Here is a 16,480-nt window from a genome sequence, read left to right as displayed (position 1 = left end):
TGGAACTATTAGATTAAAAAATAACTTTAGAAAATAAATATTTTTATCTTTGTTGCAAGCACCAATGCAGATACTGTAAGTTTTCCACTTCCTCCCATTGGCACAATTCAAATATATAGGAGTAAGGAAAAAGTAGGGGTACAGCAGATTGCTGAATGTACATATAGAAACCACAGTTTGCTGAACAACTTCTCTTTCCTTTCTGCTAAAAATGCCCACTCCATATGGACATGGGGACCAGAAGTCTTAGGAAAAGAAATACTGGATGGTTATAAACAACAGCACTTGAATCTGAAAGCTTCAGAAGCGTTAACGAAGGCATGAGCAAGTCCCCTGTTCACAGCTTCACGAATGCCGGTCCTGAGGGGACCAAACCCTCTAAGATACTGAGCCATGCTTAACAGGAAAATTTACATGCCAAGAAAGCCTTACTGGATCACCAGAGCAAGATGTGGCTCTCCTCCAGAGAAAGCCCTCAGTCAGTGATGCTACAGCCTCACTCCTTGAACTCCTGTCTTTTATTTGGCCAGGTGCTTTTCTGCCTGATGTGGTCAATAAAGGTCACTGAAGCACAGAGTCTGTGCTAGAACATCTAGTCATTGCAGTAAAGGATGGAGAGAGTTTTGTGTTTCAAAACCAAAGGCAAGACCCTAAAGGTATACCAAGGAGATTAAAAGATTAAATACTTTGTCAGCACATAGGATTCATCCAGGCACTACAGGAACTTGGGAGTGTCATTACCAGCGGGAACAGCTCCACTATAGGAGGGGACAGGGATCAGCATCATCCTGCTGCTTTATTAAGATTCGTACTTGTCTGCGTTCTTCTAGAGACAAGAGATATCCACGTTATCTAACACCTAGACTCTAGGCTTGCTAACTCATGAGACTTTAAATCATCCCTATAGAAACCTAATTCTTGACAGTGACAGTAAAGGGAATAATCTTCTGAAGTAACCTGAAACAGACAGCCAAAACAAAGAGGGAAAAGTTTTCAGTACAGAACAAAAGCAACTATCACAGAAACAGAGTACAAGCAGCCCACATAGGTGCTCTGGTACATAAAGCAGAGAAGGTGTGCACTTTGATACGACAACAGAAAGCTCCTTAAACCGAAGAGGTACAAGGAGGAGTGTGTCACCCTTTACATGTCCAAAGGTGAAGCTAGAGGAAAGATAAGACAGAGACAGGCTACACAGGCAGGTGAGCTTGAGTTATGACCTGGTTACTGACAGCTAAATACCCGCACGGACAATTATCTGAAGGAGAAATGAAGTAGTACCAATAAATAGTAATAGAGAATACTAGCTTTGGTTTCTGGTTAAAAAAAGAAAAGAGGAAAAAAAAAATCACAAATCCTATATTCTGAGCCACATATGACCTAATCCCCTTTTGGACATAAATCTTACCTGATCAACTGTAAAGACTTTGATCCTTTCACTTCCCAACCACTTCTGAAATTCTTTTTTCCAGTTTTTTACCAGACTCCCAGGGGTGACAATTAGCGCTCGCTTTAGTACAGGTTTGCATCCATAGACCCCTTGACGCAGAAGAGTCCAGACAAGTGCAATGCATTGCAATGTTTTTCCTAAGCCCATTTCATCAGCAAGAATAGCTCCAAATCTGCTACTAACTCTGTAAGATATAATCAGGCAGCAGTAAGATTTTAAAAGACATATCTATAATTATTTACAACTGGTTTAGGGAATTGTTTCTTGTTTTTTTCTGAAGTATAAAGAACCTATTTATGCTTCTTATGCTCTACAGTAGGTTTCATTCAGTTATACCAGAAGACCTTAGAGTGAAATTCCTTGTTTTCTAGATTAATGCATTAGTCCTCCAAAACCAAATAGTTTAAATCTGCTTTCAGAATTAAAATTATCATCGAATATTTTTAAACCTTGTATATATCTTAAGGAATCTATGACTTCAGAAAGCAGTTCTAAAGATAGTACTGTATTTTTCTCCACAGGTTGGTATAACAGCTTCTTTATTCTAAATGCCTGAATTATGAATTATATGAATTATAAATCCCAGAAAGCAGTGTTCTTTAGCATGGGTTAGACTGTATCTGTGTTTACAAGACTTGGTACTTGCAGTAGAACTGACAAGCCTTTTGGTGCACTAGCTTTTCATCACATCTGGCAAAGTCATAGCAAGCACGAAGCTACAGACAGGTCAGAAAAAACTTGTGCAACCTTTACTGGGGGAAAATTACTAATATTAATTAATTGAACAATTGCTCAAATCTTCCCATTCAAATTGTCTGCATTTCAAATGTGGGCATGAAAATATTACAAGTATTAAAAGCCAAAAGGATAATTATCGTCTTACCTCATTCCCATTACACATTCATATAGAAATATAATTCCTTCTTTCTGATGCGGTCTGAGATTATTTGCAATGTAAGGATCCACAACTACATCCACCATAGGTAAACCAGCCTTATTGAACATCCACTGATGACTTGCATTTGGTCTTGGCATAACTACAGAATCTTGAAGTTCAAAACATATGCAAGTATTGCACAAAAACATTATTTTTCATCTGTTAGCAAAGGATATTATTTCTCTAACTCAGCTACAGAATAAAGTCAATGATCTAATGACTGTTAAAAATACTGTTTAATATATTGACGATTCTCAGACAGAAAATACGTTTACCAACAGAGTATCTAGATAGCCCTCTAAATAAAAAATCCTTTTACAGAGGTTTCCCAAATAGTTTGCACTTTTCTCAAAGGTAAAGGTGACAAACTTTCCTGCTGAGGTGAAACTAACTGCCGATCTAATAAATGTTGCATACTGACTTTAAATGCATAGCGTTAAATCAGAAGAAGTTCTAAAAGGCTTCTGAATGGAAAGTTTAAGAAAAAGAACATAAACAATGACCTACATAAAGTCTAGACATTACATTTCAAGGGGATACTCTTGTAGCTGCCCAGAAAGATTTCTCTGCCTGAGAAACAGAGATAAAAAGACGACTATTTGTTAAAAAAAATAGTGAAGGACTGAGAGTGAGCTGACAAAGGCTGCCACAGTGCATGAATAAAAGAAGTTGACAGGTTTGAAGACATACAGAGGCAAAGAGAGCATGAAGTATTGGGCTACATCTAAATAAGAGTTTTTCTTGAGATAATTTGTTTACAAACTCTAACATCATTATTTTGCTGCATAATGTCCATACTGGGTTGCTTATATAGATGCTACACATCTTTACTGAGAGGTTGTATTGTCAGAGGACAGAATGAGAAAACAGTTTACAGCTGCTGGTATTGTTATGCCAGTAGAGTAGACCTATATTGATAATTAATTCATGGGAATAGGTTGGTTGAAGGCTGGTATCATTCAGGGAGATTTTGTTTTCTACTGACAAAGGGCTCAGTTCTGATGGATTACATCAAATTGCATGTGTATATATATAAAAAAGCCAGTGGTGACAAAAAGAAAACTTTTCTGACAAAATTTTGCAGCCTCAGAGATAGGGAAGAAACAAGGCTTGGATGAGCAGTGGACTAAAAGATTAGAAAACATACATGGAAGATATGGCTTTACACCTTTGCCACTGTGCTCCTTTCTGCTGAGCACAGGGATAAACGGCTTTCCATTTTGAAGAAGTTGGATTTTAATCAACTATAGTCATAGACCTCAACATGAAAACCTCTGACTGTTCCAATGAGAGGGTCCTGGTCTTGTAAAGTATCTCCGTTACTTCTGAAAGAGGCTATGCAACAAGGCGTTAAATAAACTATGTGATTCTCCTGTGTAAGCAACCCTAATGACTGAGAGTCCAACCTACAGATGTGTCGAGGGCTCTCAAAATTTCATAAGAGGTACTCAAATTCACCAGAAGAGAAGTCACAGGAGACAACTAGAAAAAAATTTAGCTTTTTAAGAGACTAGTGCAGAAACAGTGAAGAAGTTAATTTGAGTGTTGAATATATCAGCTCTTTGCCAGATTTTAGGTTAGAAAACTAATGCGGTATCATCTTGCAACCACAGGAAGGAACATTATTAGATACAACATAATCAAGTTGAATTCAGACCAGAAGCTGGTGTTAATAAGGCTGCTCTACAAAAGGGCCAGTGACATCATTAATCACCACTTGATTAAAATTTCATCGTTTATTTACATAGCAGCCAGGTAGCAGCTTTGAAAAGTCCCACAGTATCAGGATATGAGGTAAGAAGTAGAATGGAGGTATAACTATAGTAAGAATGTACAACAAACTTGTGTTTTTTTAAAATATGCACTGCTCTGCTCAGTAACATTTCTTCAAACTCATTTCTGTCTTCCATCTGAAAGATAAAGCCATCAGCAGAATATAGCTCCTAAATGGTTTGCTACTGACAGACAAAAGAGTACTTCTCCTTTAGATAAGCAACGCCACTTCCTGCAGCTATCAAGTGTTACAGGATCCCTCTTATACAACTGCTTAACCAGCCTGTTTCTATGCAATTTGTGAACTCTCATGGCTCTTCAGCACATGGCACTTCTAGTATTAACCAAAACTTTTATTCCAAAACCAAACTTTTATTCCAAAATATATCTGGCTGAGTTTGGGCAGTGCAGTTACACTCACTGTCTGTGAAGGATCAGGCACTATCAGAGGCGATTCCTTGAATCTGGCTTAACTTCTTTATTTACTGATCCTCCACTGTAATTACTGTGCCACCATACTATTTCAGTGCTTCACTGACCCCAGTGGGAAGCTGGAACTCATCTAGAACTTCTAGCATGTGTCAGACTGCTTCTCTGATCAATAAACTCATTTTTCTTGGCAAAACTTTCAGAAACTGCTCTAACTTGTTTCTACAGCCATCTGTAACAACTATGAGAAACTTTCTGCAGTGCAGAGCATTTGACCTGTTAGAAACACACATGATAAAATCATAACATGGTATTGATAGACACACTAGTATTGTATGTCAGAAATTCTTTAGTAATACATTGTGGAACAAGACTTGGTTAATGTTCCACTTTTTTAAGAGCCAGAGGATGCTTAAAGAAACTTAAAAATCTGAATCTTACTTGAAGCATTTGGATCGTGGCGAGGTTTGTAGCTTTGAGAATCTTTGAGCACACTCTCTTTAGTATTGGATTGACAGACACTTTTGAATGGTTTACAGAATGTTTTCGTACTAGTTTGAGATAAAGCAGTTGGGACTGTGTCATGAGTCCCTATTCCAGCCTGAAAACACCTGCCACTGTTGAAGTCGTCTGCTGAAATTACAGCCACCACTTCAATTTCTTTTCCTCCAACCATCAGTGTTTGGCCTTCATCAAGACTGTCTAGCTCTTTAGATTTATATCCAGTACCTAAAAGAATATAAAAATTTAGCAATTAGGACAGAACAGCAAATAGTACTTCCTTAACATCAGTACACATCTGCAGGAAGGAAAACCAAAACTGTCAACAGGTATTTGATTCTTAAGCATTTGAATTGTTACACATATGAAGTCATAAAGCTCTTCCCTCCTTAATAGAGTTTGACATTTCAGTGCTAAAAATCAGGTTTAGATACCAGAATATCTAAGCAAATAGTCTGTCACCAGCATCCGCAATCAGTTCTACTGAATGTCAAATATCCGTTTAAGGGAATTTACAAATAACAGCCCCATATCGTAAAAACTAGCAGCTTGCCTTAGTTTTAAACTTTCTCAAAACTAATGATCATTCTTTTTCCTTCCTTTCATGCCCCGAGATGAACACCATTAGCCCCTCTTGCTGTTGATCTACACAGAATATTCTACTTTTTAAATAATTCTAAATTAGCTTTTTACAATTAAGGACTCCTATGCATCTAAAAATCTTTATTTCTACACATGCTCTGAAACATATATGCCTTATTTTTACCAGGATTTATCGTCAACTCAACAGTTCGCTCATTCAAAACCCTATCAGGGAGATGATGAATTTTTCTCTGCCCCCTCAGGGACTCTATCAGGTAGGCATTTTCAGAGCAGCTACCACATACTATTAGTCTCATTGCAAAATTCACTGGCAGCTGCCACTTTCTTTTACATAAGAGTGGTGGTTCCTTCTTCTACATAGCACTCTAGTGGTTGAAGCTCTCACATAAGAAACAGAAGATATATATAGTTTCCTTTCTTAACTCAGGGATGTCAACGCCACATCTCTACCTCAAAATTAGAAACAGTAATGTTCTTTACCCCAGTTGTGGAATTTGTGCCACTTTGGATAAACAGGCTTGGATCCTCAGTTGGGTCAAAAAAATAAATAGCATGACTCTGTAGGCCAGCAGTTAAAGCACTCACCTGTGAAAGAGGCAAAACTCTCCAAGGTTTTACACATATTTTATCCAACAAACAGTACATCTAAAGACTGCTGGGAGCTGTTTGCAAAGCTCAGGCCTCCCACTTCTAGGAATGTCCCTTCCCAAAGGGTTGGAAGGTGAAGATCTGGATTTGAATTCCTTTATGAGAATAAATTTACTGAGGTGTTTTGCAGTCTAAGTGCTGAAGCAAGCGCTGAAGTAATTTTCAGCAAGTGCTGAAAAGTAGCCTGGCCGAAAGGGAGCTATTTTTCTTCTCCTCTTCTAAATGCATGCAAAAAGCACACAGTGATCCTTGTTTGGTTCTTGAAAGAACACCACTTGCTTTCAAGAAAGAGCAGAGGATGCCAGAACACAAGAGAATGCACGAGCCTTCCTAAATGAGGTGCCTGGAGAGGGCATTTATGACCTCTCCTTTGCTCTGCATTTTTGTTTTCTGTTACTGCCTCTACACAGCTTCAAGCTGAACATACTGAATGCAGCTGTATCCCTGTGCAGGATCTTTTGGATTACGGTCTGAAGAGATTCTAAGACAGAATGGACTTTAAGGGCAGATGGAAACTTAAAAAAGGCAAAAAACAAACCTACAAAGCTCAAATGTTTATGCAGCTGCCAGAAATAATAACTGTTTCTATAACATAGAGCAAATTACAAGAGAGCACTTCCTAAATTCTTTGTAACACATTATTAAGGAATTAGGACATTTGCAGGGGAGAAAAGCAAGACGTCCTGCTGCCTCGAAAACAAGCTACAGGCTGTGCTGGCTTTAGGCTCCCATGCCCCTTCTTAGATCCAGCAGCCCTGGTATGCCTAAGTTTTAAAAAAAAAAAAAAAAAAAAAAAAAAAATCTTCCTTTGCCCTTTATTTCCCATTTAAAAATAACAACCCTGGATGCCCATTCACATTCACTGTAAACTTCCTAGTATTAAATGCAATTTTGGAGGTAAGCACCACTACCAGACCTTTCCTTGTCATTCACTGGGCTTGTAGAATAATTGGAGAAATTTAAAATTTACACTGTTTAAATTGGTCAATTTACGATTTTCTTAGAATCAACAAGCATTGAAAGCAACTCTGAATGGGCAAGTTAGCACCAACGACACTGGTATCACTGTGCTTCCTGACACCATCAAACACAGCAAAAAGAATTTTACCAGCAAAAATCAGAATATTCATTTTTCTATTGTGTTTTCTGCCAATTCAAGAAGACAGGACTTGAAAAAAACACAAGAAGAACAGGGTGGTGGCTGATGCATTCCAGGCATTACTCTCTTTCTCTGTGCCTTTTTCAAAAACAAACAAGTCTGTACATATATTGCTTTGCTATAAATAAATTCATATTAACTTCTAAGTCACAGACTGATTTGCAAATCAAAGCTGCCTGGTCCTAACAAGGCTCACAATGTCATGACTGTAACAAAAGAGCAGAGAAATCATCTCAGCCCTAAAATTAATCAAATGATGTTTTGTAGCAACATCATCCAATCCTACTCCCTTACAAAATATCTTTGGCTTAATTAGAAAAGTTAATTCTTGCTTTGCTTTCAGTAAAAAATTATTGCTTCAAGTTGACTGCAGCCTATAGTTTGCAAGTCTTATTTTTAACTCTGATATCAACCCAAACTGTGTCTTACAGCAGCAGCTGCTGCTAAAACTACAAGACTAAAAATTGCTACACAGTTGACATTGGCTTGGCTGGAAAATGTTGCTGTTTGCTTGTCTTTCCAACAAAGATAATATTTTTAGCTGTTTGACTGGCTGAAAAGCACAGATCCAACCTCTGACATTCCCAGTTGCCATACTAGTGACTGGAATATCTACAAGAAACTTACTTGTATGTTTTCCCCTAATTTTAACACCTCTTCCAATGCATTATGTGAGCAAGCAAAATCAACTACTCATCCCTCACTTGGCATCTCCGCTGAATTAGTACAGCCATTCATTTCCAGATCCTCTCCTTGGACTAGCGTTTGGCGTTTCATTCGTGTTTCTATTCAGCCTGCCGCAGCCTCCCCCATGCATCTGCCTTATATGTAAGAAATATAAAGCTTTCCTGCCGTTTCCCCCTCGCTCTCCCCCAAAAAAACCCTAATGTTTTTTCATCCTGTGGTCGACATTGGCATGGAGAACTCTACATTTTAATCTTAAGAACTGGGTCTCTGTTATTCAAAGCACAATAATTTTAAGCCAGTTGTTCACTTACACAAGTATACGGATCTACAGTACCTCTTCCAATGTCTTTGCCTTCCATATCTTTCAACATTACTGACTTCCCTTTTGTAATAAGAACAGCATCGCCTTCCCACTTCTTGTGCTTTTTCTTTGATGCCTTACACCACACAACACTGAAGTATTTCGCAAGGCAGTCAGGTTCTTCCTGAGCTGCTTCTTCCTTTGCTGTCCCTGATGTTGGCAAATACAAAGCATCTAAAAAGGAAATAAAATAACAAAGAATATCTCAGGTTCTCTTGATGAAGTTTACAGTCATTTGCATTTCAAAGAAATCAAGGACAATCTATGCATTTCATCTTATATAAACAAAGCGGCGTATTTCCTGTACTGGGCCGCCTATGGTAAGTTTGGACTGAGACAGAACAGCACATAAGGACTCAGCCTGAAATAGGAACCATTGAATTGTTTTGGGAAGTATGCACTTCCAGGAAAAGTACACTACTTGGTACATTAGTAAGTGTCTATCAGCACTCCTGATTTGACATACATACAAGACAATGAGAGTGGAGAAAGAACAAAAGGAAAGGCTGGGAAAAAAACAAAAGGGAAACGAGCATAGGAGAAAATGAAAAAAGGGTCCTGGTGAGATGGTGCTGGGCAGTGTTCTGGAAGCAAGGACAGGAACACAGAACTCAGGAAAGGGAGCAAAGGAAGCCAGTAACCAGATCTGGAGTCATTAGTACTAAGTGGCAGAATAACCGTAATTGTAATAATGCAAAAGATTTCTTCAACTCCTTTCCCTATATCCTTTAAAAACAAGTAATTGTGCAAATCTTGAAACAGATCATCTCTTGACTTTGCAGCAACTCAAATGTTGTTTCTAGGCTTAGACTGATTTAGATTTGTCAGCAGTTACCTAATTATAAGTGTCAAGGGTGTAAGTATCAATAGGAAATATTTAGGTTAGTAACATTAAGAAATAACACAACAGACAGCAGTTGATTAAAATATCGATTAAGAATAAACACAGGCTTTCAAGAGTTAGCAATCTGACATAAGTAATGGTAGCTAAGTCCTCAGCATTACCTAAAGGAATATCTGTAGCATTCCTTTTCAGCACATACACAGCTTCAAAGGGAGAATCAGACTAATTTTCATTAAAATACCCTTGCATGCTGGTTAAAGGCTTAAATCCGTTTGCTCCTTTGATTCCATCTGGGATCCAACGCTACACAAATCTGTTACAAAAAGGTGCTTATGCCACAGACTAACCTTTCCAAATTTTCCAAGTGTGCTGGTATTTAAAGGAGAAGCGGCAAGAGTAAACTTTTGCTCACAATAACGGTCCAATAAAAAGGCAACTTTATCACTTGTACATCAAGTCTACATATTCTTAAAACAGTGAAGCACTCATAAGTTGCATGGCTAAAACGACTGCAATTTTTCACAACTAGCATTTACTAAAAAGGTATTATCTAGATGAAAAATGCTATATTTATTGAATAAAATTTTCTTCCCAAAGCACTCTAAAAGTTTTATTGTCTGCATAGAACTCTATGCTATCACAGTGCCTAACGTAGATAGGATTTTCCATAGGTGGCTGTTTCTTCAGGGCATTAGCCAACATCTGTAGAGTTTCATGCCACAGATGTCCCCTTCTCCAAGGGGTAACAGAGCAGCTACTGAACACTGGCACACCGCAGAAGGATGAGAAAAGAGAATAGAGCATCTCCTTTTGAAATGCAGGGGATTCTTTGTAGATGAAACCTGGGAAATGAGCCAGAGAGCAAGAATAAACTCTTGCAGTTTTGCAAAAAGGTACAAGGGCTTTATTGGATCTTCAGTAATCACAAGCGATAAGATTCGGAGGAGTGAAGGAGAGGAGTAAGAGAGAAAACCCATACATTGCTAAAAGTACAAAAGACTAAATTGATTCTATATTGAGTTTGTGTCAGCTGATTCAACTAGACAAATAAGAGATTGTTTCCTCTTTGCTTTTGAAACTGATTCTCTTAGTTTAATCAGCAATTTCTTTCTTCATATTAAGATTTTAAGTAACTTTTACTGCAAGACCTGGAGATTTCATTGCAGAATCCTCTTCCCTCTGGAAGGATGGCCATCCTTAAACAAATGACCACCTGCTTGTCTCCTCCACTGACCTCCCACATGAGTTTGGTGACCCCCGAGATCTGTTTTATGGTCATTGCTCTTTTACTCAGGGAGTCCTATGTGGTGTGATCTAAATCGCCGGTGGATTAACTTTCAGGTCAATAACAATTCTTGAAACTCTTCTTATCCCTACTCCATCTAAAATAGTAAGAAAACCAATAATTTAGCTGGAAACTGCTAGCATTTTGCAATAGTGACTTCTGCTGAAAAGGATTTCTAAAGCAACCTGCCCCCAGTGAGAAGCAAACTGGGCACCAATATTCCATATAATACTCTGGGAAAAGTGAAAAATAACATCATCTGCAACGCTCAGACTTCTTCCCTCAATTTGTCTTCTGAATCATCATAATTTCTGTTTATAAAAATATCCAATAGCAATCTGTTTCTATGCTACATAAAGTATCCTACTTTTACTCATAACTACAATAGAGTTTCAGATAAAAGCGTTAAGGTATTTTTCTTTTTAAAAAAATTAAATATTTTTATGTAAAAATAATTACGTCCTCTCAAAATTATCTTCCATAGAATTTCTTCAAATAGAAAACCTAAACCTGTTCACCAACAGTGCTGATCAGGTACTTGCATTCAATCTTCTTTTTATCTCATAATTTTTATTTGTATCCATCATCACACCTATTTAACTTCAAAGATTTATTCCAGTACAACAGCAGAATATCTAAATTTGATAAATACAGCATCAGGAACTTTTCAGGAATTGAAATGAAGCTGATATGGTAGGCACAGGGACTAAGTTCAGTGTTTGATACAAGGGTACAGAGAGCAATGGTTTCAACACTAAAACCCTTGCTGCTCACTGACCGTTGACAGTATCTTAAATAGAGCTGGGTTTGCGGAGACCCTGGAAGATAAACTGCAACTGGAAATTCTGAGATCTGCTGTTAATCAGTTTAGACTAAAAATAATAAGTAACAGGAACTATGTGTACACCATAGTAAGAGAAAGATCAGGAAATCATGCCCACTGATTTCTCTCCCAAATAGCAAACTGCCCAGCCTGGTTTCTTTAACAATGAGGAAACTCTAGCAAGTGACAAGTCTTTCCTCCCAGAACGAAGGGCTTGAGAACTTTAAAGACGTGGCTAAATAAGGCTTTGAAAAGCTTCCACAAATAAAAAGCTTTCTCTCTCTTGAGAAAGCACGGGCTTAAATTTCAAGATATAAACCATAGCCTAGCTGATATGAGGAAAAGTTTCAGCAGCCTCAGGAAGGTGATGATTTACAGAACGCGGGACAGGATCCAGGAGAGGGGACGGGGGAGCGTTCAATGGCAAACTAGTTTAACCAGTTTCTGATGAAAAATACTTAGAGAAAATGCATTGATTAAGTGCGTTAGGTTACTCCCAATGCACCGAGAAAGCAGCTGCGTTACGAAAAGACTACAGAAGGTAACTGAAACATGCATTTCCAGTAGACTATACACTGTAGCTTGCAGCACTGCAAATCCGTCTTACCATAAGGAGTGCAGCACGCTCCAGCGAGCAGGGCACTAGACAGCTCGGCCTGAGGTGTGGTTTAATGGATGGCTTAACCTCGTCCAACTGCAGGCTGCTGCCAAAGCCCAGGCGCTCACCTCGCCTCCCCTCTCCCCCTCGGCTTCTCATCCACCAGCTGCAGACCAGCTAGCCCAGAGAACCCCGTCAGCAGCTACAGCCAGTACAGGGAAGGGCTATGTGCGGTTCGGAAGAAGGAGACTGGGAGGCTGCCCCGTTCTTTCCGGCAGCTACTGTTAGATTGGGGTGATTCTGAAGCCACAGTCACGTTACCCAACACCTCTGTACCTGAACCTCCACATTGTAAGCATGCATGGAATGACGAGGAGGTTTCCCTCAACCCCTTGGAATCTGCTAAATAAAAAGCATTGTTTGAAATGCAAAAATTACAATTTAAAGAAGACAACTTTGATTAAGTTGTGCGTTATAGTGCTAAGGAACTAAAAAGAGAGGTAGGCAGAGCCAAAAATCTGGACTGGGGCAAGAGGAGATTTGGGCTCTGAATGAATCACAGCCGAAACTCGATGAGGGTGCTCTGCTGCAGCCTCTGCACCCACTCTGCACGCCTGCCATCGATCTGCTCCGCAGAGCCAGCATCATCTCTGTCTTCTGAGTAAAGGAAGTAATAAAAAAGTTCCTTCATCAAATTAATTCATAACATTCAGAGAACAGATGTTTACATAGTAGTTAAATGTCTTGTTCCATATGAGAGATCTGTATGTTAAAGACTCCTAAGATATCCCAGGAATATTTAAAGAAATACGAGACAGAGATAGCATCACCCTTCGTTTGCAAAGCAATTTCTGTCTAATGATAAACTTAATGCTAAGCTAACATGCATATTAATGTGCCTTGAAGATGGAAAAATATGTGATAACTCCTCTCACAGCACTTTTATGAGACTTATGAAGACTGCAACCAGCAAGAGCCAAGTTCACTTGCCCTAAAACCACAGGAATCAGTCACAGCTAGGATTACATCTCAGAGCTGCTCGATTACAATCCAGTGCTTCACACCTCTCTTTTAAACACAAGAAGTATAATACATAATTTGTCTTGCACACATCAGCATTGCTAGCAAACTCACCTAAAGACTGATTTCAAGTAGGAGTATTTTCTTGGAAAAACACCTCATTGGTTTACATCTAAAATTATTTTTAAACAAAAATGCAAATGATCAAATATATTTTAACATTTGTAAACATCTGTATCAAAGTCACTTTACATGCATAGCTTTCATATGAAACTCTAGTCAAACTAGCCACTAGATTGCTGAATGTGCATTACTATGGGGATCTCCATTAGTAGATCCTATTTTAAATAGCTGATAACTTTGCCAAGCCTTAATCAGTCCGCATGCCATCTTCCACGCTAGCTGCCTCAGTTTAAGCACACGTATTCACACACACGGCACAATGTCCATGAAAACTTTCAGTGAAATAAAAATCACTGTTTATGAGGGAAAAAAATCACAGATTAATGCAATTTTAGTCACAACAAACTGTTTTGCCAGGTAGAAGCTCTAATAACTCAATAATCTGGAGAAGAATTTAAAAATCTGGGGAGAAGATAGCACTTATTTATTTTGGCTGGGATAAAACTTTTTCCATTCCTGAAACCGAAAAGCTCTTGGAAATAAATGGTTTGCACATTCTCTCCAGCTTAATTTCCTGAGGATTACACACTGGACATGCTCTAACTGAGGCCGAGAATAGCTTTCACTGTAGTCACAGCTCTCACTGCTCGGACCAAAGAGCCAGCACGCCAGCAGGGAATTTCTCCTCGTCTCTCTCCTTTGGAGACATCATCTCGCCTCCCAACACCAACCAGGGAAAGATGGCAGAGGGGATACGAACCAGCTATAAGGAAGAGCAATTTGGAAGAAGTAGTCTGAAAAGAAAGACTACCGCTGGAAAGGAAGGTTGATGTTAAACCAGTGGAAAACTGACAAGTGGGTCAAAGACTGTAAGTCTGAGCTGGAAGCAGAACACTCAGGGAAAGGCTAGAAACAAGGCAAGGAGTAAAAAGATTAGGAAGACAACAGATTATGTTAGGAGGAGGTATGGGGAGAATGACTGGGGCAGACTGGGACTGGTTCAGTATAAGAGGGAAGGAGCAGAGAAAGAAAGAGTTGGGATTTTCTGAAGAAAAACTTACTGCCGCTCATCTCTGTCCCTCAAAATTCATGGTTCACTGAAAAACATACAGCTGGAAGCCGTCAAGGGGAATCAAGAGAAGACTTGGGAGGAATAAACGAGAACAGGAGCTGATTAGGCAGTGACAGGGAAAATAAAGTGAAAAATGCCAATGGAAGAAACCAGCTAAGGACAACATGGCATTGCAACATAAAAGATGTGAAGCAGGTGACCCCAGAAGGCCACTCACAGCAACTCAACCTCCTGCTAAACAGGGGCCATTCTTTTTCCCCCACCCTTCTAGTTTAACTTTTTCCCTAATTCAAATTTTAATACTACCAAGGTAGTCTTAAAGATAGTCAACATAAAGCTACAATAATTATTACGTTGTTCCATATAATTTTACAGAACAGGACTTAGCAGCTGCTCTCCATGAGGTAGGGCAAGGGGAGATTTAGGTGCAGCTGGATCTATTTGACTCATCGTACCTTGCGGGATAAACCAAAATCAATTCTGAGTTTAGGACTGGCAGAGGACCATGTGAGATGTCAAAAATAAGACTGTTCCAGTGACCTGGTCTGCCCCGTGGTGTGTATGCATTAATGATAGTGTCTTTACAGAAAACATGCTGTACTACATTGCTGTGGGACCTCTGGCTCATCCAGTGCAGAGAACTGAAGTGATCGGCAGCGGCAGGAAAAAAAGAGGCTGCTGCTGCCCGTGTGATCCCTCAGCTGCTTCGCTGCAAACTGCAAAAGGTGTGTGATGAAGGAGGCCAAGACTGCAAGGACAGAAAGTCCACCCTTGTGGTTAGATAAGCTGAATAGTGCCTTTGAAAGCTGGATTTTACTTGCATGTCTTCCAGAGCTCCTCTGTGGTGTAAGGGAAGTCACTTAACCCCAACTTTTCAGCAGTAAACATTTGTCTGAGCGCCTGACTCACAATTCAGTCTCATTTGTAGTAATAGTGAACACTCAACAGGTGCAAATGGAAGTTGGGGTTTGGAAAGATTAACTGTACAGTATGCTAAAGCACTGAGATAATGCAGTCCTAGCTGATTTGGTCTGCACCTTCAGTAATAATGGTACCTTTCTTGTTTTTATTCTCTGTGCCTCAACTCCCACTTTATCTCCTAGAAAGTGGAGATTATACCAACCTCTTATCTCACCAGGATGTTGTGAAACGTAATTACACCTGCGAAGCACTCGGATACTATCATGATGGGCACCACAGGCAAAAAAAACATTAGCTAATTAATTCAAAATAATTTGAATAGTGTGCTGAAAACAAAGCGTAAGCCTAGAACTGAACAAAGAGGTGGAAAGAAAATACTGAATAGTAGCTCAACTAAGTGGACACAGTCCATTCTGGCAAGGAAGCCTACAGAAATACAATCCATAATCATGTAGTTAATGACTATACCAAACAGCATGAGAAGGTCCCTGCTCACTGCAGGGGGGTTGGACTAGAAGTTCAAAGGTCCCTTCCAACCCAAACTATTGTGCGTATTTGCAACTTTTTGGGTACTTGAGTTTGTAATCTTAATTTTCTTTTCAAATAGGAACTTTCTATATACAATATCATATACTAGACGTACTTAATTTGCACAAGTAGGAACAATCCTTTCATCACCATTTAATTAAACAATTACCTCTTAAGCGTATCTGCTGCAGAGAAGAGAGGATGGACAGCATATACTTTCAAAATTACAGCTCCACGGTAGAAAACTGTTCTTCCTAAACCTCTCAACTGTCTAAAAACCCAACCGACTCCAGCTTCCACTGTAAAAATTTAATGAACTAAGCTGAAAGCTTCTGTCAAGTCCACAGAAATAGATATGCAAGTTCTATTATCAAAGGAAAAAGAAGCATCACTGGGAATTCTGAAAGGCTGCAGGCATCATTCAGTACGGTGAGCCAGATCAACTCCATATTCCAAAACATTGGAACCAGTCAAATGCTATGCAAGTTGACTGTTTACTACACTTCTTAATGTTGCCATCCACACCGAAAGTTGTTTTGATTAATTTGTCAAGTAAAGGCTCTTTTACTCAAAAAAAAAAAAAAAAAAAGCAAAAGTGATGTCAGAAAGAAACATTTACACTTGGGTTCTGTAAATATCGACTGTTATTGCAATAAATCATAGTCTAAATGGGACATAAGTGGGAAAATTCCAAATATTTAAATTACCCAAAAATCCA

General features: G+C 39.0%; 1 protein-coding gene across 1 annotated transcript in view; it reads right to left on the bottom strand.

Moving 5' to 3' along the window:
- Positions 1-8,714, bottom strand: part of RAD54B (RAD54 homolog B (S. cerevisiae)) — a 29,361-nt gene extending 20,647 nt beyond the window's left edge. Inside the window, 4 exon segments of the mRNA XM_010282665.1 lie at positions 1,409-1,634; positions 2,334-2,496; positions 5,031-5,318; positions 8,522-8,714. Coding sequence (XP_010280967.1) covers positions 1,409-1,634; positions 2,334-2,496; positions 5,031-5,318; positions 8,522-8,558 — 714 coding nt within the window. The 5' untranslated portion in view covers positions 8,559-8,714.
- Positions 8,715-16,480: the final 7,766 nt, after the last annotated feature.

The sequence above is a fragment of the Phaethon lepturus genome, unplaced genomic scaffold (assembly GCF_000687285.1).
Source record: "Phaethon lepturus isolate BGI_N335 unplaced genomic scaffold, ASM68728v1 scaffold55022, whole genome shotgun sequence".
NCBI lineage: Eukaryota > Metazoa > Chordata > Aves > Phaethontiformes > Phaethontidae > Phaethon > Phaethon lepturus.
The sequence above is the reverse complement of the archived record's forward strand: the minus strand, read 5'-3'. Positions and strand labels throughout refer to the sequence as shown.